At 40.2% G+C, this 26354-nt stretch overlaps 1 protein-coding gene across 1 annotated transcript in view; it reads right to left on the minus strand.

Moving 5' to 3' along the window:
• LOC136883269 (homeobox protein unc-42) overlaps nt 1–26354 on the minus strand; it is a 311123-nt gene that overhangs the window by 187042 nt on the left and 97727 nt on the right. Inside the window, exons 4-5 of the mRNA XM_068229685.1 lie at nt 19935–20095; nt 11635–11742 (exon numbers count right to left, since the gene is read on the minus strand). Of these exons, the coding sequence (XP_068085786.1) occupies nt 11635–11742; nt 19935–20095 (269 nt within the window). The remainder of the gene's footprint in view (nt 1–11634; nt 11743–19934; nt 20096–26354) is intronic.

Below are 26354 nucleotides of genomic sequence, written 5' to 3' on the forward strand. Positions count from 1 at the left end.
GCCTTTTGGGTTACTGCACTTGTATATGCGATCGCTTTCAGTTTTATCTCACAGCCAGCATTGTTGCCATCGTCTTTCATGTAAGCGATGACAAACCTACAGATTCATTTGCAGTTAACATTTTCTTATTTACCCTGATTTAGTCATTGATAATGGATACTGTGTAATGGCACACGAGATTAAAATATATCTCGTGAAAATTATCATCCGCGACTGCGAATTGGGCGTAAAATGTTTCATTAGACATAACCGTGCGAGTTGGCCATGCTGTTAGCGGCGCGCAGCTGTAAGCTTGCATCCGGGAGATAGTGGGTTCGAACCACACTGTCGGAAGCTCTGAGGATGGTTTTCCGTGGCTTTCCATTTTCGCACCAGACAAATGCTGCGGCTGTACCTTAAGGCCACGGCTGCTTCCTTTCAACTCCTAGACCTTTCCTATCCCATCGTCGCCATAAGACCTATACGTGTCGGGGCGACGTAAATCCACTAGCAAAAAAGCATTCGACATTATAACACTATTTTAATCTGGTATAAGTTACTAGTATAAGGTTCCGATTAAGTAACTTATAGACGTGATTGAGAATTTTCGTCGTTCTTTCATTTTAAAGAAGAATATCTTCGTTATCGTTATTTGATTATGAGCTACTGTAAGGGAGCCCGTGGTTAACTCTATGGTTATCTTAAGAACACAGCAGTATTCAAAATCAAGTTTGTTAAGGCTATTACGACGTTTCCAGATTTCAATAAGTACATTTGTTTTACATTGCACCGACAGGCCTTCTGGAGACGATGAGATTGGGAAGGGTTAGGACGGGAAATGAAGAGACCGTGGTTGTTATTAAAATACATGCCCAGCATTTGTGTGATGTGAAAATGGCGAAACAATGGAAAAACCGTACTGCACGGATGTATGTTTGCATGACGTATTTAAGCATTCCTACAGTATGTATTTAAGGTTAATTTTCCATTACACACCACTATGGGAAAATGAACACAACGAAAATTATTCTGATGGACTGCATATCCATATGTGGCTGAGAGGCGTGACCAGTCTTAAGGAAAATATTGGATAGGAAAACCAGAATCAGCGACGATTTGTTCTTTCCAACACTCCTGTAATTTACTAAAACATGTATTTTCGTACCTTGTGAGTAAGCGGTATTTGCCTAATGCATACCCTTGCCAAAATCGTGTTATGTTGGTTGCCTATCAGAAATACATCGCGGCGTGCAGCCGAACAGACATTCAGTGCGGCCCAGTATTCCGGAGTGGTTTATCCATTAATAGCGTAAAAATATTCAGAATACTGTGTGGTTGGAACAGATTTCACGTAAATAGGATACATACAGTGGCCACCATTTCCTTGCCGTTCTGCGCGTATTAGCAGCGACGAAATTTAGGAGCTGTTTGATGTATGCCCGTGCAACAAGGGTGTTATTTTGGTTGCCTATCCAAAATATATAGTGGCATTTAGACGTACAGACATGCAGTTTCTATTGAAATGGAAATTTTTATGTAGCTCTGAAAATATCTTTTGCAATTAACGGATATTTTGATTCCTGTTGCTTAACGACCTAATTTTACTTCCAGAACTGCAAGTAAATACACCGCAGAAATGATTTCTTGCTCCAACAGATGTACAAATATTCTAAAACGATTGAGTAAAGGAAGATGGTGATAGGGTATATTCAAAGAACTTTCTGTATGCACAAAAATATTGTTACCGAACTAGACACTCACCTAGGTTGCTTTGTTGGATTTAATGAAGATCAAGCCTTCATAATTGGTTTCTGGCTCGATTAAAATATGAGCTTTTCAATAGATTGCAACTACTGTCCCAAAAACCACTAGGTCTTTCACAAAAAAAAAATACATTTACCACCAATTACATCTTTATCAGCATTGAAAAGTCTTTACCTTAAATATCAAAAAATAGACACCATTGCTAAGACGGCGATGAATATTTATTTTTCAAGTGCAAATAATTCCTAATTCACAGAAATAGGATACACATAGTGGCGTTGCATTACGCGCGTATCAGCAACAAAGAAATTTAGGAGGTGTCTGATGCATACCCGTGAAACAACCGTGCTATTTTGGTTGCCTATCAGAAATACATCGCGGCGTTCAGACGTACAAGCACATGCAGTGCGGGCTGGTATTCCGTAATAGTGTTTCCATTTAAAGCGTAAAATGTGCGGTAGCTTGGTTTAATAATAATAATAATAATAATAATAATAATAATAATAATGATAATAATACTAATAATAATAATAATAATAATAGACTTGATTTAAGATGGGCATTACGTAAGATAATATACTGGACAGAAAACGATTCAGACAACTCGTCAAAAAGAGTTCCGCGGCTTCCAAGAGACACTGAGAAGACACTAGTGAGAAAAGGGAGATCTGTCAAACGTGGTCCATACATGTCCGAAACAAAAAAACATTACATTAAAAAATGGTTGCACATATGAAATTTGTGGCACTAATTATTTTTTCACAGCCAATTGCGCTGGAAAAAAGCAAAAGGAAGTAGTTCAAATCTAGACGAAGAAGAGTTCCCTCAATATGTTATAAATTGACTGCCGAAATAAAATATTTGTAAACCTGACATACTTTTCACAATGCCAGATCTGAATGTTCACATATATAAGCGTAGATTAATTAGAAACAATGTTCAGTGACAAATTTCGGCCATCTCGCGCCTCTTAATGCAGGTAGCAGTTAAAACGGAGTCCACTACATTATTATTATTATTATTATTATTATTATTATTATTATTATTATTATTATTATTATTATTATTATTATTATTATTATTCGTTTACTACCATTTGAGACCACGTTAAACGACAATATCACATTACTGCATGTCTTCTTTACAGACCAAAATCTTCTCAGTCTTACCCTGGCAGCCTGTGTTCTTTCCTCTGTCCATCCCCCATCCCCTGTTCAGTTTCCGTTCGTCATGGAAGCCTTTGAAGCTGTCGATCACGGATCAATACTTTGTTAGTTTTAGGATGTTTTCCAGATTTAATCCATATTGCTCAAGATACTTTCGTACCTCCCTGAACCATTAGTCGGAAACATTGGGTCTACTCTCAAGTATCATAAAAATCGGTTTCGTCAGCCTCTTCTCATCCATTCTGAACAGATGACCACAAACTAAGAGTCTTCTCTTCCTCATTGACTTAATGAGTCTTTCGCTTTACTGGTATAGTTATTACATTCCTCGTAGCCTATATTGTCCACCCACAATTTTTGGACCTATTATTTTGCAGAGGAGTTTTCTCTGACATTTCTCAGCTTCTCTTAGTCCCGACATTCCTGTCTTTCGGAGGCATTCACTAGCATACAGACATTCGGTTTTTATTATAATAATCGTTATTATATTTGTTTAACTGTCTGTATTAGTCACTAAAAATCGTCTGTGTGGGGACATAGAATTATTTTTCTATACCCCTGTATTTCGTAAAACCGGGCGAGTTGGCCGTGCGGTTAGGAGCGCGCAGCTGTGAGCTCGCATCCGGGAGATAGTGTGTTCGAACTCAACTGTCGGCATCTCTGAAGGTAGTTTTCCATGATTTCCCATTTTCACACCAGGCAAATGTTGAGGCTGTACCTTAATTAAGGCCACGGCCACTTCCTTTCTATTCCTAGGCCTTTCCTGTCCTATCGTCGCCATAAGACCTATCTTTGTCGGTGCGACGTAAAGAAACTAGCAAACGTATTTCGTAAATAACGACTAAAAGGGAATCCAAAAGGCTCTCATCTTTGACGCATGGTCCGTGAACCACAAACCCTCTAGCTGAATTTAGTGTTGCTTTCTCTTATTTGCGGCGGTTTTCTCAATTTAATTTTCCTGTCTTCCTTATCCAAAACTTGTTCTCTTATGACCTCGACGGTATTATAACCTAGGGATTCTTCCTTTACTATTCCCTATACTTTGATCCTTCGAAACGTCCTGTTATTATTTCTTTCCAGGCAAGAGATAATGGTTATATAGTTCTATTTCCCACTTGAAAATTGTGAGACTTTAAAAGCCACAATTCGTGAATTACAGACAGATTATTATGGTAATAATAATGGCGTATGGCTTTAGTCCCGGGAGTGTCCGAGGATAAGTTCGGCTCGCCAGATGCAGGTCTTTTGATTTGACCTCCGTTGGCGACCTGCGTATCGTGATGAGGAGGTGCTGAAGACGACACATAAACCCAGCCCCCCTGCCAGAGAATTTAACCAATTATGGTTAAAATTCCCGAGCCTGCCGGGAATCGAACCCGGGCCCCTGTGACCAAAGGCCAGCATGCTAACCATTTAGCCATGGAGCCGGACATTATTATGGTGGATACTGTTTATCAGAAGCACAAATAGTAATACTTGCAGATATGGCAGTATTTTCATTTCTTTCTTTCTTTCTTTCTTTCTTTCTTTCTTTCTTTCTTTCTTTCTTTCTTTCTTTCTTTCTTTCTTGAGAATCCAATAATGCAACTATATTGAGTACTTATCATGTGTAACCCTAATAGGTGAATGAATAAGTTATAAGACACAAGTGTCAATATCGGATACTTTGGAGATCAGAAGCAGAGCAAGTACTAGTCTGGTGTTGAGGGTTGTCTACACGCGAAGCCAAGGCGTTGCCTGTGGAGCAGGAGCAACTATGACTACCTCTAGTTACTGGAACGGGACGTTGAGGTCTTGAGTTCATGCTGGAGTTCCACGAGTGTGTCGAGATTGACGCAGAAGGCACTGGTATTCCCCGCTGCTACTCTAACTTACTTGTTAGGCGTAACCAGCGTGCTTTCAGTTGTCACTTAATACGGAAGGTCAGTGTGTATTACCATGTTTTGTGTAACACTTCAAATGCAATAATAATGAGACCATCGTAATGAGGGTAAAGCCAAGCCCGCGGATGGTTTCACGTGAAAATTACGTGATAATTTACTATACATTCAGTTACAAATATGGATCAAAAGAAAAAGAGTGATACGTGAAAAACCTTTAATGCCAGAATCGATGCATCAGGCAGAAAGCATGAAAAATTCACAAGATGTAAACGAAGAATTGAATTCGGAAATGATTAAAATGATAGGAGTGGGGAGGAAACGACCATGACCTCAAACAAAGTACAGCCCCAGGGCCCTGTTTCATAAAACATATTTCACTAATATTATTAGTAAAAACCAATAATATTAACTAATAATATTAGTATTGTGTTTCATAAAATTATTAGTTAATAATATTAGTTATTAGTTTATGAGTCTAAATTATTAGTAGATGTTCCTAATAATATTAGTAAATTGTTTCATAGACAACATAACTAATAAAATTTACTCATATTATTGGGATTATTTCTATTAGCGTATTTTGACTCATATTTCATATTATTAGTGAAACCAAAGTGTGTGGTATATTGATATATTGGCATAAAATTGTGAAGATCAGTAAAATGGTTGACTCTGATTCAAATAGTGATGAGGAGAGAGTTTATATTCGCCGTCCAAGAACTTTTAGGCCAAGAACAGCCTATACGGGTATGGAACAATCATATGAATACAATGAGAGATTTAGGTTAGATTACAGAACATTTGAATATGTGCTTGATAGGATTGGTAATATCTTAGAATCTCCCACTGCAAGGAATGAAGCCCAATAGCCACAGCAAAATCCCGCAGTTCCATCCACGCTTGCCTTTTCGAGTCCTTTGTCACGGTTAGTGAAAAGGCTCCGAACAACTGCCCCTTCAACTCCAGCACTTTTCTAAGGAAACTTTTTTTCCTGACATTATTGTCGTTTCTTTTACCCATTGTAGCCTATATAAACTGACAAGAATCTGAAACTGCACTGAATAGCCGGTTCGGTTGTAGTCAAACACAAAAAGCACAGAGTATGAGTGGGTCAAGCGCTAGCCTACTGCAAGGAACGAAAACAAACTACTGTAAGAACATGCAACAAATCGATTCTAACCTCAAACTGTATCAGCTGACTAATGAACTAATATTATTAGTGAAGCCATTTTATTAGTCAGGCATACATCTTTATGAAACAGAATTTTGACAACTAATAATTTGTTTTATGAGTTCTAATATTATTAGCTAATATTATTAGTTAGTTTTATGAAACAGGCCCCAGAATTTGCCTGATGTTAAAATGGGTTCAAGGCTGCCGACAATGGGGTTCAAACCCACTATCTCGCGAATACAAACTAAGAGCTTCGTGACCCGCGCTGCCACTCGCTCCGTACAGGTAATGTTAATTACCTACGTATAGATATTCACCATCTCACGTTTTCATTTCTAGACATGAACGTTGGTGATGAATACCCTAATAAGGCTCGCCAGGAATCGGACAGAAACGATCCTCACTGTAATCAATAGTAGTACTGATGACAGAAATAAGAAAGCACTACTGGTGAAATTTATTATGTGCAATAAGCTGTATAGTACAACTGAACCTCTTTAAACTAATATTCTTTGTGCACTTAGAACTAAATTTTGGTAGTGAATCTTAGTTATTTTTGGTACTATTTGCTTTTACGTCGCACCGACACAGACAGGTATTATGTATTTATTGATGAAGAACATAACAGGCTTTCGGCCCAAATCCATGTTCCCGCTGCAAAGAAAAATGCAAAAGAAAAAATAAACTAAGTCTACTATGTGGACGCTCACATGGGCGGATAACCTATCCACATGTAAGCGCCACCCTTATAACTACCTTATTCTATCGGCAGCCCTGAATATGGTTTTCCGTGGTTTTCCATTTTCACACCAGGCAAATGCTGGGGTTGTACCTTAATTAAGGCCACGGCCGCTTCCTTCCAACTCCTAGGCCTTTCCTATCCCATCGTCGCCATACGACCTATCTGTGTCGGTGCGACGTAAAGCCCCTAGCAAAAAAAAAGTAAATACCTTATTGACCGGCCTGACGAGGAAAAAAAAAAAGAAGCCGCCCTCCCTGGAACGACACGTCCGGCAGATAGCTCTTACGGTGGCGATGGGATAGAAAAGGCTTAGGAGTTGGAAGGAAGCGGTCGTAGCCTTAATTAAGGTTCAGCCCCATTATTTGCCTGGTGTGAAAATGGGACAACACTGAAAACCTTCTTTAGCGCTGCCGACGATGGGGTTCGAACTCACTCTCTCCTGGATGTAATCTCACAGCTGCGCGCCCCTAACCGCACGGCCAAATCGCCCGGTACATTTCTTTTTATGTAGCGGTAGGCTTTTTGCAATTTTGCAAGTCAACAAACATACGAATGTCATTGAGATTATTTGTACCATTGTTTTCATGCACTAGCCGGACTGAATGGTTCAGACGGTTGAGGAGCTGGGCCTTCTCACCCCGACTGGGCAGGTTCGATCCTACCTGAGTCCGGTGATATATGAAGGAGCTCTAATACGTCAGCTTCGTGTCAGTAGATTTAATGTCACGTTAAAGAACTCCTGCGGGATTAACTTCCGGCACCTCGGCTCCTCCCGAAAACCTTAAAAGTAGTTAGTGGGACGTTAAGCCGATAACATTATTATTATTATTATTATTATTATTATTATTATTATTACGCTCATGCAATAAATTGGGACTTGAGCCCAGGTCACCAGGATGGGAGACCGACCCGCTCTCACAAGAGCTAGGAAGACTCGAACTCACGTGTAACTTTTATTCTATGCAAAACAAAGCCAAATTTTATATATTTTGTTTCGAAAATGGGGTTGGAGGGAGCTGCTTCTTAATATTTTGACCTGTAACTCTTTTGACCACTCTCTATAACCCCACCAAGAAAGAACCTAATCCCAGGTGACACGTGCGTAGTCTCCTTGCTAGTGATAAACAGAGATCATCTGTTGGAACACGTATACGTATGTAATAATAATAATAATAATAATAATAATAATAATAATAATAATAATAATAATAATAATAATAATAATAATGTCATATGGCCTCCGCAGAGGCTGAGTAGGCACCCAGTGCGTGACATACACGTCTGTGGGAATGGGACCGTACCTAGTATGAATTCCAATGAATGAAAACACAAACACCCAGTCCCGGAGCAAGAGGAATTAACCAATTAATGTTAAAATCCTCGACCCGGTCGGGAATCGAATCAGAGTCCTCTCGGACGAAAGGCCAGCATGCTAATCATTTAGCCATGGAACCGGTACGTTTACAGTGATTCTATAAGCACAATTTTTGTCAACTCTTGTGCTCGCCCGCCTCTCCACTCAGGGCTCACTCCATCCGCGTTGAGAGCACACCAGTATAATATTCCAGCGCAAACCAGTCGACATCCGGCAAGTATAGCTGGAGATGGGATGAAAAACCGCAGCGCAAATTCCCAGGTTTCTATGGAAGCTGCATTTGAAAATGAGTAACACAACAAAATACGTAAATGTTTATGGCGAAGAAAATATAACCCGTTGTTCAGAGCGTTAAAGCCGTTTAAAAACGAGTGCATTAACAGGTAACATTGAACATAACATGGGCATAAGGAGGAATAAACAAAATTGAGAAACAATTATTGAGGTTACCAATGTTTGAAATATTCACGTTAACTGTCAGGGATTGCTCTCCAGAGTTGTTTAAAAAAGTCTGATACTTACCTCCTGAAGCAGTTCTTCTATGTGCATAAGGTAGCTATATCTAAGATTTTGTGCAAGGGTATTTGAGAAATTTCATTCTGGAAGAACGAACCAAATGACAAAGACTGGTGAGGTTTTTCACTCTATTCTCAGCTGAAAGACTAAGGTGAAAAAAACCCATGTTACCTTCAATAACTCCGCAAAAGTGATGGATGGACATTTCTACAACATATCATTTCTCAAACCAAACATAAACATAATGTACCGAAAACCGCAAAAATATTAATTACTAGAGACTCTGTAAAATTTAATGTGTAGTTGATACTAACTGGCATACTTCATCTCTTATCAAACATATCGTAAGTATTTCCTGCGTTACTTTCCCTGTTTTTCTTTTTTGTCAATTGCTTTTCTAACTGGTGTCAATTTAAGATTACAGTTACTTATTTTGTGCTATAGATACTAATTTCTTTTAAGGTTATGTATTTCTCCTTTTGATTTTTATTTCTCACTATATATATATATATATATATTTTTTGCTAGTTGTTTTACGTCGCACCGACACAGATACGTCTTATGGCGACGATAGGACAGGAAAGGCTTAGGAGTTGGAAAGAAGCGGCCGTGGCCTTATTTAAGGTACAGTCCCAGCATTTGCCTGGTGTGAAAATGGGAAACTACGGAAAACCATCTTCAGGGCTGCCGACAGTGGGATTCGAACCCACTATATCCCGCATGCAAGCTCACAGCCACGTGCCCCTGACCGCACGGCCAACTCGCCCGGTATTAAATATTTTAGGTATTGTAATGACGTATGGCTTTTAGTGCCGGAATGTGTCCGAGGACTTCGGCTCGCCAGGTGCAGGTTTTTTGACTTGACTCCCGTAGGCGATCTGCGCGTCGTGGTGAGGATGAAATGATGATGAAGACGACACATACACCCAGTCCCCGTGCTAGGGAATTAACATATTATGTTTAACATTCCCTACGCTGCCGCGAATCGAACCCGGGACCCCTGTGACCAAAGGCCAGCACGCCAACCATTTATCCATAGAGCCGGACAATATTTCAGGTGATATGTCTATTTCGAATCTGAAATAATAATAATAATAATAATAATAATAATAATAATAATAATAATAATAATAATAATAATAATAATAATAATACGTTTATCCTCCAGGGGGTTTTCTCCCGGACTCAGTGACTGATCACACCTCTACCGCCTCAAGGGCAATGTCCTGGAGCGGTCGGGGATACAACTGCGGAGTAGGACCAGCGCCTCACATGCTACGCTCAACAGGGGCGTTGTGGGTGATGGGAAGTTTGAATAAATAAATAAATAAATAAATAAATAAATAAATAAATAAATAAATAAATAAATAAATAAATACATTTATTAACTGATACGAGAGTTTCAGAAACTTTGTCAGTTGCAGACATGTAGCAACATTCTCGTTCGCTACGAATAAAGGAACTCATATTCAGTATCTTATGTCTAGTCATTGAAAGTCGTCTCCCTATTCCGAAACAGTGACAGTGCACATCCAAGACAGCATATTCGACAAAATTCAACTCCATACAAGGTTCCCTCGATGATATGTCCGTGCACAATATGAAGTAATGATCCGACACGACCACCACTATGCCCATTTCAGCCACAAGTCTTGTAGAGGGTTGTCTACCTGCAGCAATGCGTTCAACAAGGAGGTGGGGGACGCCATGCTTTGTTTATATCGGGACACCATTTATGTGCATGCGTGTGCCAGGCCTAGCTTAAACAGGGAGACATACCGAATGATTTATACTGTTACGTGCCAACCTTGCCGTAGCCTCCTTTTGTACTTCCTGGAAGGAACTCCTGAGAGCATGGCCGATTAACCGTGTAGTGTTCTCTTCGTCTGGTTTTGCTCTGAACCTTCTGGAAGACGAGTACGTTGGAGTGTTCAGTGTGTGGTGGGTGTTCCACCAGTCATTGCTGGAGTTCGGACAGGGGCAACAATTGTTGGCTGTGCCGCCAGTGTTCCGCAGTCAGAGTATCTGAGAGGAATACGGTGTGTGTACTGCCTTGGAGTACTTACTGGAGTGCTGTACGTGTACTGACGTAGAGTGAATGACTGCAGCTTGATGGCAGTAGTGCTGGTTGTCATCTGCGTCCCGCAGGAATCAGAGCATCGTCGTGTATTGAGGAGAGTACTGGGTGTGCACCACCGTGGATTGTGGACCACCGCGTGTGGAGCAGTTGTCGTGAGTGTGATTTGACCAGTGTTAATGGTCATTGTTGTGAGGAGTACTGTTCTGTCGTTTAGCATTGTTGCTATTCACTTATCAGTGTTCACTGAGTTCTGATGTTTCAATTACTGGACTTTCTCTGGAACTGAACCAAAAACCAGGCATCATGTGTTGTGGGGGGTCAGCAGCCCTGTGTTCAAACACACATGTCTATGGAGTGACAGAACTTGCAAGGCGAAGTGGACATAAGGGGAGCCTGTCAGCAAGGATTATAATATTCTCATGGAGCCTGACTACCTGCTGTGAAGAGGACAAAGACTTGCAAATTGGCAGCAGTAAGAAATGGGGTCATTCACGGTTCAGTATAATTGTATGTGTGGGTGTGCATTTATTAAGTCTTCCTGAAATAAATTAGAGCGATAAATTATACGGTTTTTTTATCCGCAACAACAAAAATCTGAGTGCAATTTACTTACATCGGTTAACGGTACTAACTGGATAATATTTATCCTGGACTATTAATTAGGAAAAAGGGGTCTGTAGAAAGGCCACCATGTCACCTGACCTGAACCCGATGAATTTCGAGGTGCACGCTGCGAGAATCGGGAATGCTGACCATCTCCAGGAAAAGAAATCCCTGATTTTCGGTGTCTCTATATGCTAAAGAGAATTCAACGAGGCATGGTGACATATTTGAAGGCGTGCTTTGAAACTGGTGGCGTACATATGAAGGTAACGAACGATTTCTCCTCCTGGTCCCACAACCTGTACAAGCTACTTGAACAACCTACTCATGCAGTGGGAAAGAGCTCACTTACCTGAATGCGAGCCTCGTTGAGCTTGGTGGTACGAGCCAGCTCCTCTCTGCAGTAGATGTCGGGATAGTGGGACTTGGCGAAGGCGGCTTCTAGCTCGGCCAGCTGCTCCTGTCGACAGGAGCACACACTTACTGAAAAGCTGACACGTCTTTTGAATGCGATCAAGAAAGGCTTGGAATCCATTTGAAAAAGTCACAAAAATTCTGAAGAGTAAAAGAAAAATGAAATCAATCCAGATCAGATGAATACCCAAATAGAAAAACGTTGCAAGTGACCCCTGTTTTCGAATGTAATGTTTTAATGGAAATAAGTTACTAATACTCTGATCTATACTATGGTGTTAAAAGCGAAATACAGTGTTGTGTATAGGACTACCAATCTAGGAACTTGTGGAAAAATGTTACAACGCTTAACATTATGGCTGAACAAAACAAAGTTTCAACGGCGGACAGCGTAATAATAATAATAATAATAATAATAATAATAATAATAATAATAATAATAATAATAATAATAATAATAATAATAATAATAATAATAATAAGGAAAGATTAAGTTCGACAGAAGAGAGAAGAGTGAAATCCATTGTAGAACAGTGGGAAAGCACACATACACAACATACAAGGAGACAGGTGTACCTGCGAAAGACCTCCAGGAACGGGATTCGAACAAACCTTACATGAAGCAAGATGTTGTAAAAATGACTCAGTATTTTAAAAAATTTGATTTACTTTGCACTGAAACAAATATATCTTATGGCGACGATGTGATAGTAAAGGACTAGGTTTGGAAAGGAAGGGGCCGCGGCCTTAATTAAGGTACAGCCCCAACATTTTCCTGGTATGAAAATGGGAAACTACGAAAAACAAATCTTCAAGGCTGCCGACAGTGGGGTTTGAACCCACTATCTTCCGAATGTAAGCTGTTAGTTACGTGAGTCAAACCGCTCAGCCACTTGTTGTGTAATTACTGAATACTCACCATGTTAATGAAAATAAGGTTATGAGAAATTTCCCTGCTTTTGATGATGAGGACTTATATACAAATTGGTTCAAACGGTACATTTAATTTAGTTCTTTACATGCGAAAATTTAAATCGGAATTAATTTTGTAATGTTGGTATATCTTTTTGCAACGTTTTTCCACTGTAAGGAGAACAGGCTCTATATTCATAAAATAAACTTGATTTGTATAACGCAAAAATAAACAAATTTTTATTGTAAATTTCAGAATTTTGTCCGCCAATAGTGTAATTTCTTTGGAAAATAACTGCGCTAGATTCTTTTCTCTGTTCTGTAAAAGTTTAAATATGGCACCTGGAAAGTTTTTCCTTTGGGATATCTATATACTCGTGAGAAATAGTTCTGCACCATTCTATACTGAATGGATGGACAATCCCTAAACCCCGTGATAAACAACCGACCTAGTCAGCAAACGCCACGTAGTTCAGAATGAACAGGCAGATCGAGAAAAATGCATTCAGTCAGTTGGGGATTCTTAGACAAATACCGATGGTATTAAAGACTAAACAAAAAATAAGTGACAAGAATTTATTTCAATAAATCCTGGGTTTACTTCGGGTAAATATATTTTCAGTCGCGCCAACAGATCTTCGTCAGTCAATCAGGATCTGTATTTTAACTTGGCATAGTTCAAGGCTAGATGCCAGCACCATGTTTCACCTTCTCCTTTTTTGCTATCGTACATCACGTCATTAATTTCATCTAATTAACTCCTCTAATGAGGTTGACGTCAGGAATGTCATCCAGTCGTAAAAACTCGCTACGAATATTAATCTCACTTCATAACCGACAAGGTTGAGAACCCGAACAAGGTTTGGACATACAATAATTTATGAAGACAGTTGCTCACACAAAATAGAGCTTATTTTCATCTGTTTGGCAACTGAATGTTCTTGAAATTTTAAGTCTGTACTGAGGATTGGAGCGGGCAACACTGAAACTCATGAGACCAACTCGGGATTTATCTGGTATGAGAGGTAGTGGACTCAGTCAACGAAATCCAAACAATATGATATGCATCCTGCTGGGCGGCAGTCGTTTTGGCAGGCCAGAACCCTAACGGCTTGTTACGCCGCCTGTTGGATTTATCCTGTCATACGTTAAATTTCTACCAGTTCGACTCGTTGGCTGAATGGTCAGCGTACTTGCCTTCGGTTCAGAGGGTCCCGGGTTCGATTTCCGGACGGGTCGGGGATTTTAATCGCTTCTGATTAATTCTTCCTACTCGGGGACTGGGTATATGTGTCCGTTCCAACACTCTCCTCATGATATTCAAACAACATACCACATTACCAACCACTACAGAGACACACAATAGCGATTGCATCCCTTCACATAGGGTTGGCGTCAGGAAGGGTATCCGGCCGTAAAACAGGGCCAAATCCACATGTACGACACATTTCGCAGTATTCGAGAGATATTAGGTTCGAACCTCACTGTTGGCAGCCCTGAAAATGGTTTTCCGTGGTTTCCCATTTTCACACCAGGCAAATGATGGGGTTGTACCTTAATTAAGGCCACGGCCGCTTCCTTCCCATTCCTAGCCCTTTCCTGTCCCATCGTCGGCATAAGACCTATCTGTGTCGGTGCGACGTAAAGCAAATAGCAATTACACATTTCTCACTCGCGACCCCACAGGTGTGGGAAAAGGGGTAGGAAAAGAAGGCGACGTTAAATTTCTACCAGTTGTCATCTTCCAGATATGCTGAATACAATGAAAGAGAGACTTTCTGCATTTTTAGAACATTACGTTGTCCTAATTAGAGTTACATTCTTAATTTCTCTCGGTTCGGTAGTTTTGATGGAATACGGGGTATTAAGTGGTAACATTGGCAGTAACGGTGGTACTATTGACAAGCAGAGGAACATAGAAATGTATGTATAGGATTGGAAAAATGAACATTTTTCTTCATAATTACAACTGCACTTTGGTTCAGAACCAGTGTATTCTTTGGTACCATATTTCAACAATGTAAATGTTAATATTTTTTTATAGTAAACAGCTCGTATTCAACACGACTTTCTCTTTACTTGATGGCACTTATTGGTTGTAATATTCTGCGTTGAACAACGATGCAGCCATTGGATGGTAATTAGGTGAGTCGTAATCAGAACGAAAAATATTTGCGAATATTTTGATTCTAGCTTGAGTAAATCAGCGCTAGAAGTATGAACAGCTCTAGCGACATCCCAGTGTGTTCTTTTGGTGCCTACTTCACCGTGGCCCACATCCTCACAGAGTGCGCCGATTTCTGTATTTTAGGTCGGCCTGCACGAAACACTCGAACGCATATTAGCCAATGACGCGACTACTGCTGATCTTTATGTGCGACAGTGGATTAATCAAGGAAATGTAAATTGAAAGTGTTCTGTTACTCAGGGAACCCACGTTCCCTTTTGATTCGTTAGTGATTTTTTCGGGTTAATTCAATATTTTTGTTTGTTTTATTTTGCACTTCGTTTCCAAATTCTTTCGTTGAATGAATAATTTTGTTTTGTTTGAATTTATTTTCCACTTAATTTGTTCAGATAGGATGATTAGCTAGATTTACTTCCCCTTAAAACAAAAATCACCACCAACACCGCATGTACCTGCAGATAGTGCAGCATGACGTTAGATAGGCTAGACTGCTCCTCAGATGACGTTGATGGCAGAGGAGTTACTATTTGTTTCACAAGTCGTACATGGAAATTTTCCTGATTAGGTCCGGGTAGCCTACTATAAGTTTGATAGGTGGTGGACAGGGTGTGCACTTAAGATAATATCGCCGACGAGTAGACACAAAGTCACGATATATAGATCTTCAGTACCTGCATGCGACTACTATTTTGCAGTCGAAAGTTGTGTCTATATACATTATAGCAGTTTTGTCTTTACAATTCTCAGAATATAAAAAGAATTGCATTTCTGTATTGGTCGTGTCCACAGTAATAAGGAAATGCACTTTCTAATTTTCCGTAATTTCTGTCTGTCTGTCTGGCTGTCTGTATGTATTATGTATGTATGTATTATGTATGTATGTAATGTATGTATGTATGTATGTATGTATGCGCATCACGAGAAAACAGCTGAAGAGAATTCAATATAGGCCATAAATAATTTTATTCAATCTGATTGAAATGGTAGTTTCGGGGAAGGCCTACAATTTAATTCTCATATATTTATGTTATTAGGGGTCCTGTTGATACTACATAACTAAATTTAAATATTTTTAGAATTCCCGATCATTTATGTCTTATACATTTTATCATACTAGCTATGATAACAGAGATTCTCATGAATTTGGATTTTTGTTGCTAAGTCCATATCAACACCGAGCAACGAGAAAATGGGCAAATAGAAATTAATGAAAATTGGTGTGTAAAGTCCGGAATAAAGAACTACTGCCTACGTTATACATAATTTTATAAGATACCTAATATCACAGAGTCGGAAGAAAATTAAATGTGAAGGTCTACAATATCGAAATCTCATAAAAATTGATCAACAATAACATTATATTGACCATTGTCTCTTGTGATGCGCTTTCTGTCTTCTGCTGCCACTCATCTCAGATAGATGGGATTACTGCTGCGTACCGACTATAAAAGACTACCTGAATACGGGTGGAAAGTAGCTGGGGAGTTAGATCTCTCTCTTCTTTAGCATGCCATTCCTCTGGTTCTTAATTTTTCTGATACTACTGGTACATAATACACGGGTTCATCATAGCATTCCAGATATTCAATCCCTACCCTAAAACACTGATTGAAATGAGCAATGTGCATATTTAACGGAATAATGGCAGAAGAGTGTTCGCGGCTGTCTGCGGCCTGTTCATTCCAGCACTGGACCTCTGGATTGTTACAGTAGATCGGCAGCGTAGTACTGTGCGGTTTTTCATTTGATCGAGTATTTTGTATGGTAACGTTGCTTTTAATCGCTACACATCTACTGACGTCATTGTAATGATCTATGCTGACTTTAGTTTGGAAAATCACAAATACAGTATTTCTGAGAATTGCGTAGCGAAGCACGGGTACATCAGCTGGTATTATATAATCCCCACAGTTGTGAACGAAGACGCATGATGACGAACTCTGCTTGAATGCTAACATTCCATAGGCTAGCCATTTATTCATATATCCCCACTCAACTTCTAGAATTGTACACGTTTCCGGTTTCTAGAATAATTGAGTACTGTACGAGATCGATTTGGAACCCCCACAGCGTAATCAATAGATGAGATCGCCTGATGTGTAGGCAGCAAGCTTAACGTACTGGTAACTCATGTTGCGTCTTACTAATTTGTTGTAGTCGACGATATCATTTAATTTTGTGCAGTAGCTTTCAACTCTGTTCCAAATTGATAAAAATCTGTTATAATAAGTTTACTCCCTAATCGTGCCTCTGTAAAGTAATCTGTGACAATGTATCATGACACACTGATAAAGACTAGGAAAACGATACGGAATGAACTGAATGAATCATCGGTGCATCTGACTATATTTTGTGCGCTTCAAAGTTTGCATTTCTTAGCCTCGACGTATGCTTTTAATCCCGTTTAGGTAAACAATTTTGCAAAGCGTGGTTGCATTACTGAAATGTTATACATTTATTGCACTTCTCCCTGGAGAAGAACTGACAGGTTGAATTCCTCAGACAAAGCATCCGTCATCTTCTTGATGAAGGAATTTACTGACAAAACTTATCAACGTAAATCGTCATCGATGAGATCACAGGTTGTCATAAGCCATATGCTATGGCCTTACTATTGAATTGGGCCAATACCTATATTATTATCACCACGTTGCCGCACATGAAATTTCGAAACAACAGAAACTGTTTAACGATGAACCCTTTTCAATGAAGATAGGCACCAGTTAATTCAATATTCTCCTAAGAAATTAAATGGTGCCTATTTCCATTAAAAATTGTTCATTGTTACACAATTCCTGTTGTTTGAAGTTTCACTTCCAACTCAGATATTTCATGTGGAACAGCGTGGTAATAATTAATAATAATAATAATATATTTTCCAACTTCGTGGTCGTCTGAAATTCCACGAAGACTGTTTCATTGTTGAACTGCTTCCCCGTTCAAAATGATTCACAACAAGGCGGTTTTCGGTTGACGAGTGTCATGCTGAGTATCGTAGAATATGAAAAGCCCTAGTGCAAGGTGTGCAGTATTTGTACCGTTTTGTTATATACGCATGGTTGCATGTATAATAAATGAATCCCTGTTGACCAATGTAGGATGCTTAACGCTTATTTACTGATGCATTTCGTCGAGTTGTATCCTGCAGTACCCAGCACTGGTGATTTCAATACATGTTAATAAATAAGAGTGAATTATAACTACTGTGTCTATAAAGTCTCCATGCAGAAGGTTGGTTAAATTTTCAAATAGCAAATATTGGAATAACACCACCAAACATTGCCATCATCTTCCTTTGATGTCAGCTCTGTTAAGGCATGTGTTTTGGAGCCTAACTAGCATCTAGCCGTTGTGCTTATTCACGGGTGGCAAATATCGTATATTAGACTACTATTCCACTTGAAAGCGGAATGTTTCTGTTCCAGGAAAGCAGAAAAATGCACTTTCCTAGACCACACCACAAGGCTGAACTGGAATGATTCCATGCGTAAATATTGTAGAGATACTGGGTGGAGAATTAGGTTCAACTTGCGGAACTACAATATTCGCCTGATGAAGATCCACAGTTGCTACACAGCCGAAGCAGAGAAGTTGCCTAGATCACAACAACCAAGGGTACAACAACAACAACTGTTCATTTCGATATCAGTCATTTCATCCTTAACAATCTGATACTATCATGCAGTGGATTCATGACCATAGTGAAGCAAGTCCAGTTTTTATATGTTTTGACACAGCTGGTTACTGGAAACTCAGTTCTATTCACTGCCTTAGTGAAGCAAGTCATTAGTTCATTTGCTATCCCATAGTTGGCATGTTTTAAAGAAGAAACGAAAATAGATGTTTCTGCCTTCACAGCCATATTACAATCAATGAAATAGGAAATGTAAATGAGTAATAATTTTTAATCTTCTGGTGAAGAGTATTGTTTTATTTATAACTGGAATCCTTAATAATATTCATTAATTAATTGATTTGTATATTTCAGGTACAAGACAGTAAGAAATGAATACTATCCGCGAAACTTTCAGTGCTAAATAGGTAGACCTCGGTTACCTTCGAGACATGGATTGGCAACCTATGACATCAAAAATCAATCGATTGTGCATCGTCGTAAGACATATGGCGGTGTAATCGTAAAACTTCGAATACTATTGTTATATTTACAATGAAACAAAGAAATATAGGTGACAAATGAACTTTTGAAAGCTGTTGGAATGGCTGAGGAAAATCCAAGTACATCACATGAATACCTTACAACTCTTTTCACAGTGAGGACAGAATAATAACAGCAGACGTAGAAGACTGCTGTGATGCAGGAAAAAAAAAATAAAATAAAGAGTTGCTATAAGTAAGTTGATTGAACGATCTGCCGCATATACGAGAATATCTGTTTCCACAATTAAGAGGATTAAAACATTCCCTGCTTCTCTAAACTACCCCTAGTAAAAAGAGCTAGGCCACTCTATTTCATTATGGTTGATATTATAATGGATAATAAAGAATAATTTCACAACGAGACATAATATATACATGTGTGGGTGTATGACGCAATTGTGAGCTTTAGATAATAAAGCTTTGGAAAACTCGTATCGATAACACTATCGATTCAATTCAGATTTCATTTCCATTCAGTTGGCAGTTCTGCACGGAAAGTTGAGTTCCCTTCTTGCCCCCTCATCCCCGTAAAACGAAGTGTCGCTAAAAGTTTCGCGGGTAGTAGTTTTCACTGTATACTTCCATATTTACTTTTACATTGCCACTTCAGAGTAATTATTTATCTATTAAAAACTTCTGGACCGAGCTCGATAGCTGCAGTCGCTTAAGTGCGGCCAGTATTCAGTATTCGGGAGATAGTAGGTTCGAACCCCACTTTCGGCAGCCCTGACAAGGGTTTTCCGTGGTTTCCCATTTTCACACCAGGCAAATGCTGGGGCTGTACCTTAATCAAGGCCAGGACCGCTTCCTTTCCACTCCTAGCCCTTTTCTGTCCGATCGTTGCCGTAAGACCTATCTGTGTCGGTGCGACGTAAAAACAACTAGGAAAAAGACTTCTGGAGTTCATGTGTTAAAATATTGCCAGATGGACCTGGTCCGCTATGGTTGTACGCATTGAATGTTGTAAGATGAGCTCGTACCTGTGTGAAGGTAGTACGATGTCGACGGCGGGCGGGCGTTGGGCAGGATGCTGTGGTGGGGGTATGTCCGGCGTGCTGGGGTCCTCCCGTGGGGGACGGACCACCGCTGCCGATCAGAGGCTGTGGCTCCGGCTTCAACTTCTTGAACGCACCCTCCGCTCCTGCAACAACAGATGTGACGTGCACGCGTTAACCCGTGCGCTCTTGACATCTCGATGGCACTACAAATAAAATACACTCCATAGGTTTACACAATGCGAGGTAAGTCCTCTTTTAAAATGGTAAATGTCCTGGAAAGACAGAGGTGTTTCAGAATGACTGACACATTTAGCTGAAGTGGATATTATAGGCCAAGCAGTACAGGGGGTAACAAAAATATCGGACAGGAATTAATTCCTCATACGTAGAGACTAGCACACGTGTGTACTCCACTAGATGCTCGTGTACACATCGCAATGAGTTTTAACAGCTTATGCACTAGATAATGTTAATTTAAGAGAGTATACAATACCACTGCAACTATTTGAGAGATTTTCTTGAAATATGCCTGTCGAGTGCACGGAATCTTGCCGATATGGAAACACTGATTTATGTTGGTCTTTCTTTATTCGTGTCAGAAGTATCAACTTTACTTACAGATATTTAACAAAAAGCAACAAGATATCTACATTCCTAGTATACAAATATACAAGTCTATTATACAATCACAGATAGAGCAACAATATTCGAGAGCTAGATGATGCTTGCCCAGTATTGGGCGACGTCAATAGCGTTGGGGGAGGCTGCAATCAAATCTTTCATAGTGCACATTGAAGGACATAAAACACACTGACATAGATGTTGGATCGTCTGCTGCTCTCCGCAATCACAAAGTGATGAATCACTTGAGAAGCCCCACTTCCGCAAATTTACTTTTGTTCTGCCGACTTCTGTACGGAGTCTGTTAAGGGCTTTCCATACTGTCCACTTCTCCTGGTGTCCTCATCCAGTTGGAAAGGTGGTGGATTCTTTCTTTCCACATTGTGACTCTAGCATTCTCTGCTTTCCCCTCAAGGTTAACTGATGTGCGGAGAAAACTTTTTTCTAGATTTTAGCCTCTGTGTGGCTGGGTGGTATCCATAGAGAGGATGTGCTTCTGAAGAAGATGACTGGTAGGAGAGAGATAATCCACCTAATAGCAGAGGGAGCATCCAGACAGAAAAAATCAGGAAAGGTGAAAGGCAGTGCTGCTCTCTCTCACCGTACCTTTTTAATTGATTCAATGAAGAAGCCATAAGTAAACGTAAGTCAAATGCCAAAGGAATAAAAGTAAATGGGCATCATATCCAATGCATTCGATTTGCAGATGACATAGAATTGTAGCGGACTCCGAGAATGAAGTTGTCCAAGATGCTGAATGTATTGTCATCAGCACTGTCAGATTCACGCTTAAACATTGTTAAGACGACCACGGTATTATTTATGAGTAATCATCTTGAAGGAATTAGCCCAGCATCAAGCTTACTGACAAGATAGTGGAGCAAGTCAGCAGTTTTCCTTATCTAGAATGCATGATCACTAATTATAACAGGAGCAGCAAGGAGATCAAAATGCGAATAGCGCTTGCCTAACAGGCGTTTTGTAATAAGAGAGATCTTTTAATCATTGCAAATTTAGATTTTGGAATCAGGAAGAAATTTGTGAATTTCTTTTGTATGCAGTATGCTATTGTATGGCTGCCAGAGATCAGGATTGGAAACGACTGGAAGCGTTTGAGATGTGGATCTGGAGATGAATGCTAAGGATTAAATGGATTGAAAAGCGAACAAACAAAAGCGTTCTGCAAAAAATTCAAGGGAAGAAAGAACCGATGTTAACGATGCAAAAAAAAAAAGAAGATCTAAATTCTCTGGCCACATCTTGCCACAAAATATCTTTCTTACCAACCAGCTAGAAGGGAAAATCACGGGGAAGAAAGGCCGAGGACGACCGAGGAAAACGTTCCTTCAAGACTTGGCACAGAACATCCATTATGGTCCTTATTATGTAATGACACGAGGAGCTGAGAACAGAGAACATCGATTGCACAGACAAGGCATTGCATTTATAAATTGATGATGATGATGATGATGATGATGATGATGATGATGATGATTAGGGAATCGAAATGACCGGTCTCCTAATCTGTTCATATGAACAATATTTCTTTCATCTGTTGTTTAGATGTGAGCGAGGTTGGAATTATGAATCAAAGTTGAAATTCTCAACAGTCAGGCGGGCTCCGCCTTTCTGATTTTATCGGAAAAGGAAAAAATCTAATATATGGCACTTATGGTGTTTAACAAATGCCAACGAATTTTTCAGTACAGAGTCCACTATGGTCTGGATCAGGGCCTCTCAAACGCCCAAAATCTCACGCGTGCAGAGCGAGGCGCAAGAGCTCCGTGCACTGTGCATCGGTGCCGCTCGGTATAGCTCGGATCAACGCTTCGTCTCTTGGCTACTCGGCTAAGCTCGGCTCTACTCGGCTATACTCGGCTCAACTCAGCCCGGATTTGGAGCGCTACGGCGCAAGTGGGGGAGAGGGAGACAGGCGGAGCGAGCGAAAGAGACGTGAGGAAAGAGAGAGTTAGCGCTATTGCTCCAAATCGAGGAGTGGGGGTTCTGCACTCTGGTCAACCAAGCCAAGTCGTCTTTTGCACCGTGCACAGTGCATGCAACACGCGCATGCACCCTGAGTGGCCCTGGTCTGGATGGATGTCCGGGAATTTGTTCTTGTTCTTAGGAAGTTCCGCGTCTCCTTAGGATGTTTCCTTCTAGCGCTAATTATAAGCCCAATGTCTTCCCATTTTGAATACCATACTTCTTTCCGACAAGCCTCCGTGGCTCGGGTGGCAGTGCGCCGGCCTCTCACCGCTGGGTCCCGTGGTTCAAATCCTGGTCACTCCATGTGAGATTTGTGCTGAAAAAAGCGGAGGCAGGACAGGATTTTCTCCGGGTACTCCGGTTTTAACTGCTATCTTTCATTCCAGCAATACTCCCCAACATCATTTCATTTCATCTGTCAGTCATTATCATTGCCCCAGAGGAGTGAGACAGGCTTCGGCAGTTGGCACAGTTCCTATCCTCGCCGCTAGAGGGGGCTTCATCAATTACATTCCTGACCCGGTCGAATGGCTGGACAAAGGCTGTGGATTTTTCACTTCTTTCCGAGATCATCATATAAATTTTTTCCTCACATGCTAATCTAGGCCGCTGTTCAGTTCCTTCGAATCTTATAGCGGTATCAAACACCAACCTGCACCTTTTGCTCGGCCAGTGACAACAATATCAGCTTGTCTTGTGGATCCATTTGTGGAAAGACATCAGACTTCTTCATAGGCCTGCAAGTGTTTTTACGGTGGCTCCCATCAATCAATGTGCGAACTGTATTGTGCAGATCGTTTCTCATCAGCTCTCCCTTACGACAATGACTTAAAAATAGAAGCTAAAGAAGTTGGCTTAAAGATTAATAACAAAAAGACTAAAGAAATGCGCATAAACCATCGTAACAATTGTAGCATGACTCTAGATGGAATGGATATACAAAGGGTAGAGGAATTTTTCTACTTAGGAAGCATGGTAAGCCAGGATGGGGGTACTTTTAGAGATGTGGTGAGTCGTATAAATAAAGCCAAAGGAGCTTTTGCACAGTTACGACCAATACGGAGATCCCCTCACATTCGTATAAAAACGAAGCTAAGGATATTCAACTCAAATGTTAAATCTGTGTTACTGTATGGAAGTGAGACCTGGAAAGTGACCAAAGATATTACCACAAGGTTACAGACTTTTATAAGTCGGTGTTTGAGGTACATTATGAGAATATGGTGGCCAAAAACCATCTCAAACAAAGACCTTTGGGAGACCACAAGTCAAAGTTCCATACAGGAACAGATAATGAGAAGAAAATGGAGATGGATTGGGCACACACTGAGAAGACCACAAGAAAGTATCACAAGGCAGGCATTGAGTTGCAATCCAAAAGGCAGTCGCAGACAAGGCAGACCGAGGATTACCTGGAAGAGAACCATAGACAAGGAGATTGCAGGAGTTAACAAGACATGCAGGGAGGTGAAAGCATTGGCGGCAGATAGAATAGGCTGGAGAAATTTCGTCGAGGCCCTATGTTCCACCTGGAATTAAAGGAAATAAGTGAAGTCTCCCTTACGACAGAACCCTAAGTTTCGAACTTTTCGCATCCTCTGCAACGATATGTATTGAGGCTCTTTCCAGGGAGAGATCGAACTGGGATGACGTTCAAGTTTAAACGCCCAGGGACAGCCACTTATCTGGCTTTAACAACTCATAATCAATTGAATCGCAAGCCTTCGTAGGGAGCTGCCGTCCTAAGAAGAAGTCACAATTAAGGATCTAACTAGGTCCAACTGGTAGGAAAACTAATACGCTAATATGCTGAGCAGACCGGCCGTCAAGTCCGCTATCCAGCATGCCTGAGGCGAACACCAGCAATTCTTTATGAAATATGCACAGCTTATCGACCAGGTTAACCCGCTCCGTTGATACTGTGGAGGTCTGGATGTATGGGACGAGTTACGCAAAATTTCAACAATGGCTACTTTGCAGTGGATTTTCTCGTGAATTCTTGATAAATATTGAGATGATAATGTAAATGCCTAATTCTAATTTTATTTTGGGTATTCCTTTACCAAGCTGTCTCAAAGGATCAGTGTTTATCTTACTGATGATTCCAAGTTCGTGGGTTCGATTCCGACTTGACAATCGATTTTTGAAGGACGGTCAAAAAACTTGATACTCCATGTCAGTGGTGTTGGCTTGTTACACCTCTTTGGTGGTGCACTCAGAGTAACCTAATAAAATAAATTTGTTATTATAAATATAATTATATACTTATAGGAACCCTCCAGTAGAATTCTGCTTTCGTTGCTAGGTAGCAGCAAAATCGGTATATCGAAATTGGCGCCACTTAGGGGAGATCTACAACACGGTAACTGAGGCCATATTATTATTATTATTATTATTATTATTATTATTATTATTATTATTATTATTACCGAGTGGGGTGGCCGTACGTGTTAACGCGTTACGGTTATGAAACGAAGCTTTAGATTGGAGAGAGAATTTGGTTCCGACGCCACTGGAGAACGGTTTTCTGTGGAAAGAAATTGATTAGTGGGAAATCTAAAAATAAAAATTAAAAGAAAACCATACATGAAAGCAGACCAAAGTACTTATAAATTTTCAACTAACATTGTAAATTGCGTGCCATAAGTAGGCCTAAGGCTGTGAAGGCAATTTATTAGTTAGGGCCTACCTATTTGATACAATCTACTTGCATTTCTCTTTGCGTGTAAGATCAGCTTGTATGCACGTGTAGAGAAAAGGTATCTCTCAAGAAATAATAATAATAATTGTACCGGGTGGTACACCTCCACGCCGCTAATTTAAATGCGCGCCAGTTAAAACTCCTCTGCTGGAGGAAGTCTGAACTTTATTGACGTTATTAATTTTCTACCTTCTCAGAAGATGTCACTACCTGTAAATTTTGGAGTTTTAGAACTGTGTCACTTTTGATGTGTTTTTGTTTCGCTTGAAGTAAGAAGTGTGAACTTTCTCTTCTAGAGGACACTACTGAAGATCTACAATAGTGCAACCTAGTGCGGAGTCAAAGAACTATTTTTTTGGAGAAAATTTAATTTCAAGAGTTTGTTCTTTGTTAAATTTCTTTTTGTCATTGTTTAAGTTGGCAATATTTACCCCTTTCTTCCCCTTGTTATGAATGTATCCAATCCCGAATTTCTTCTATTAATTTCTGACCAATCTGGTGTATCTTCCCCCAACTTGAATCTGTTGCGGGGTCCTACCCAATAAAGAGTTTGTGGGAGGGTGTTTTCTTTCCCCTAACGCCTAGAACCTTCCGCGAGAGGATATAAACTGCTGATTTTCGGGTCTCCGGGCCACTTGTGTTCCATCTTTCAGTGTGTTAAGTACATAGCAGGGGGGCGGGAAGCGCCTCTTTCTTCGGCAGCGGTCAACAACAAGGTAATGGCCGATTAATAACTTCTTTCTTTGCTAGCTCAGCAGTTTAACTTTCGGGGCGGGTTCTAAGCGTTCAACCATGTAACCTTTTCCTAAAATGTAACTACTCTTTTCATATATTCTCTTTTAAAACGACATATCGGGATAGAGAGTGCTTAACCCTCTCGAGCTCCCACTCACATCGTCCTGAGGTGAACTTATTTTTCTCAACCAATTCTTCCGTAATGTAATGTAAATTGCTATTAAGTCACCTCTGTAGTATGGGATTAGCCCTTGTATTAACGGCCTAGTGCCAAGTAGGTCTTAAGCAAAGTGTATTAGGAGTGCAAGTTCGCCTCCTCTCAATTGTATTTTAGAGGTCATGTATTAATCTTCTTGTTA

Source organism: Anabrus simplex, chromosome 11 (genome assembly GCF_040414725.1).
Source record: "Anabrus simplex isolate iqAnaSimp1 chromosome 11, ASM4041472v1, whole genome shotgun sequence".
In the NCBI taxonomy this organism is placed as follows: Eukaryota; Metazoa; Arthropoda; class Insecta; order Orthoptera; family Tettigoniidae; genus Anabrus; species Anabrus simplex.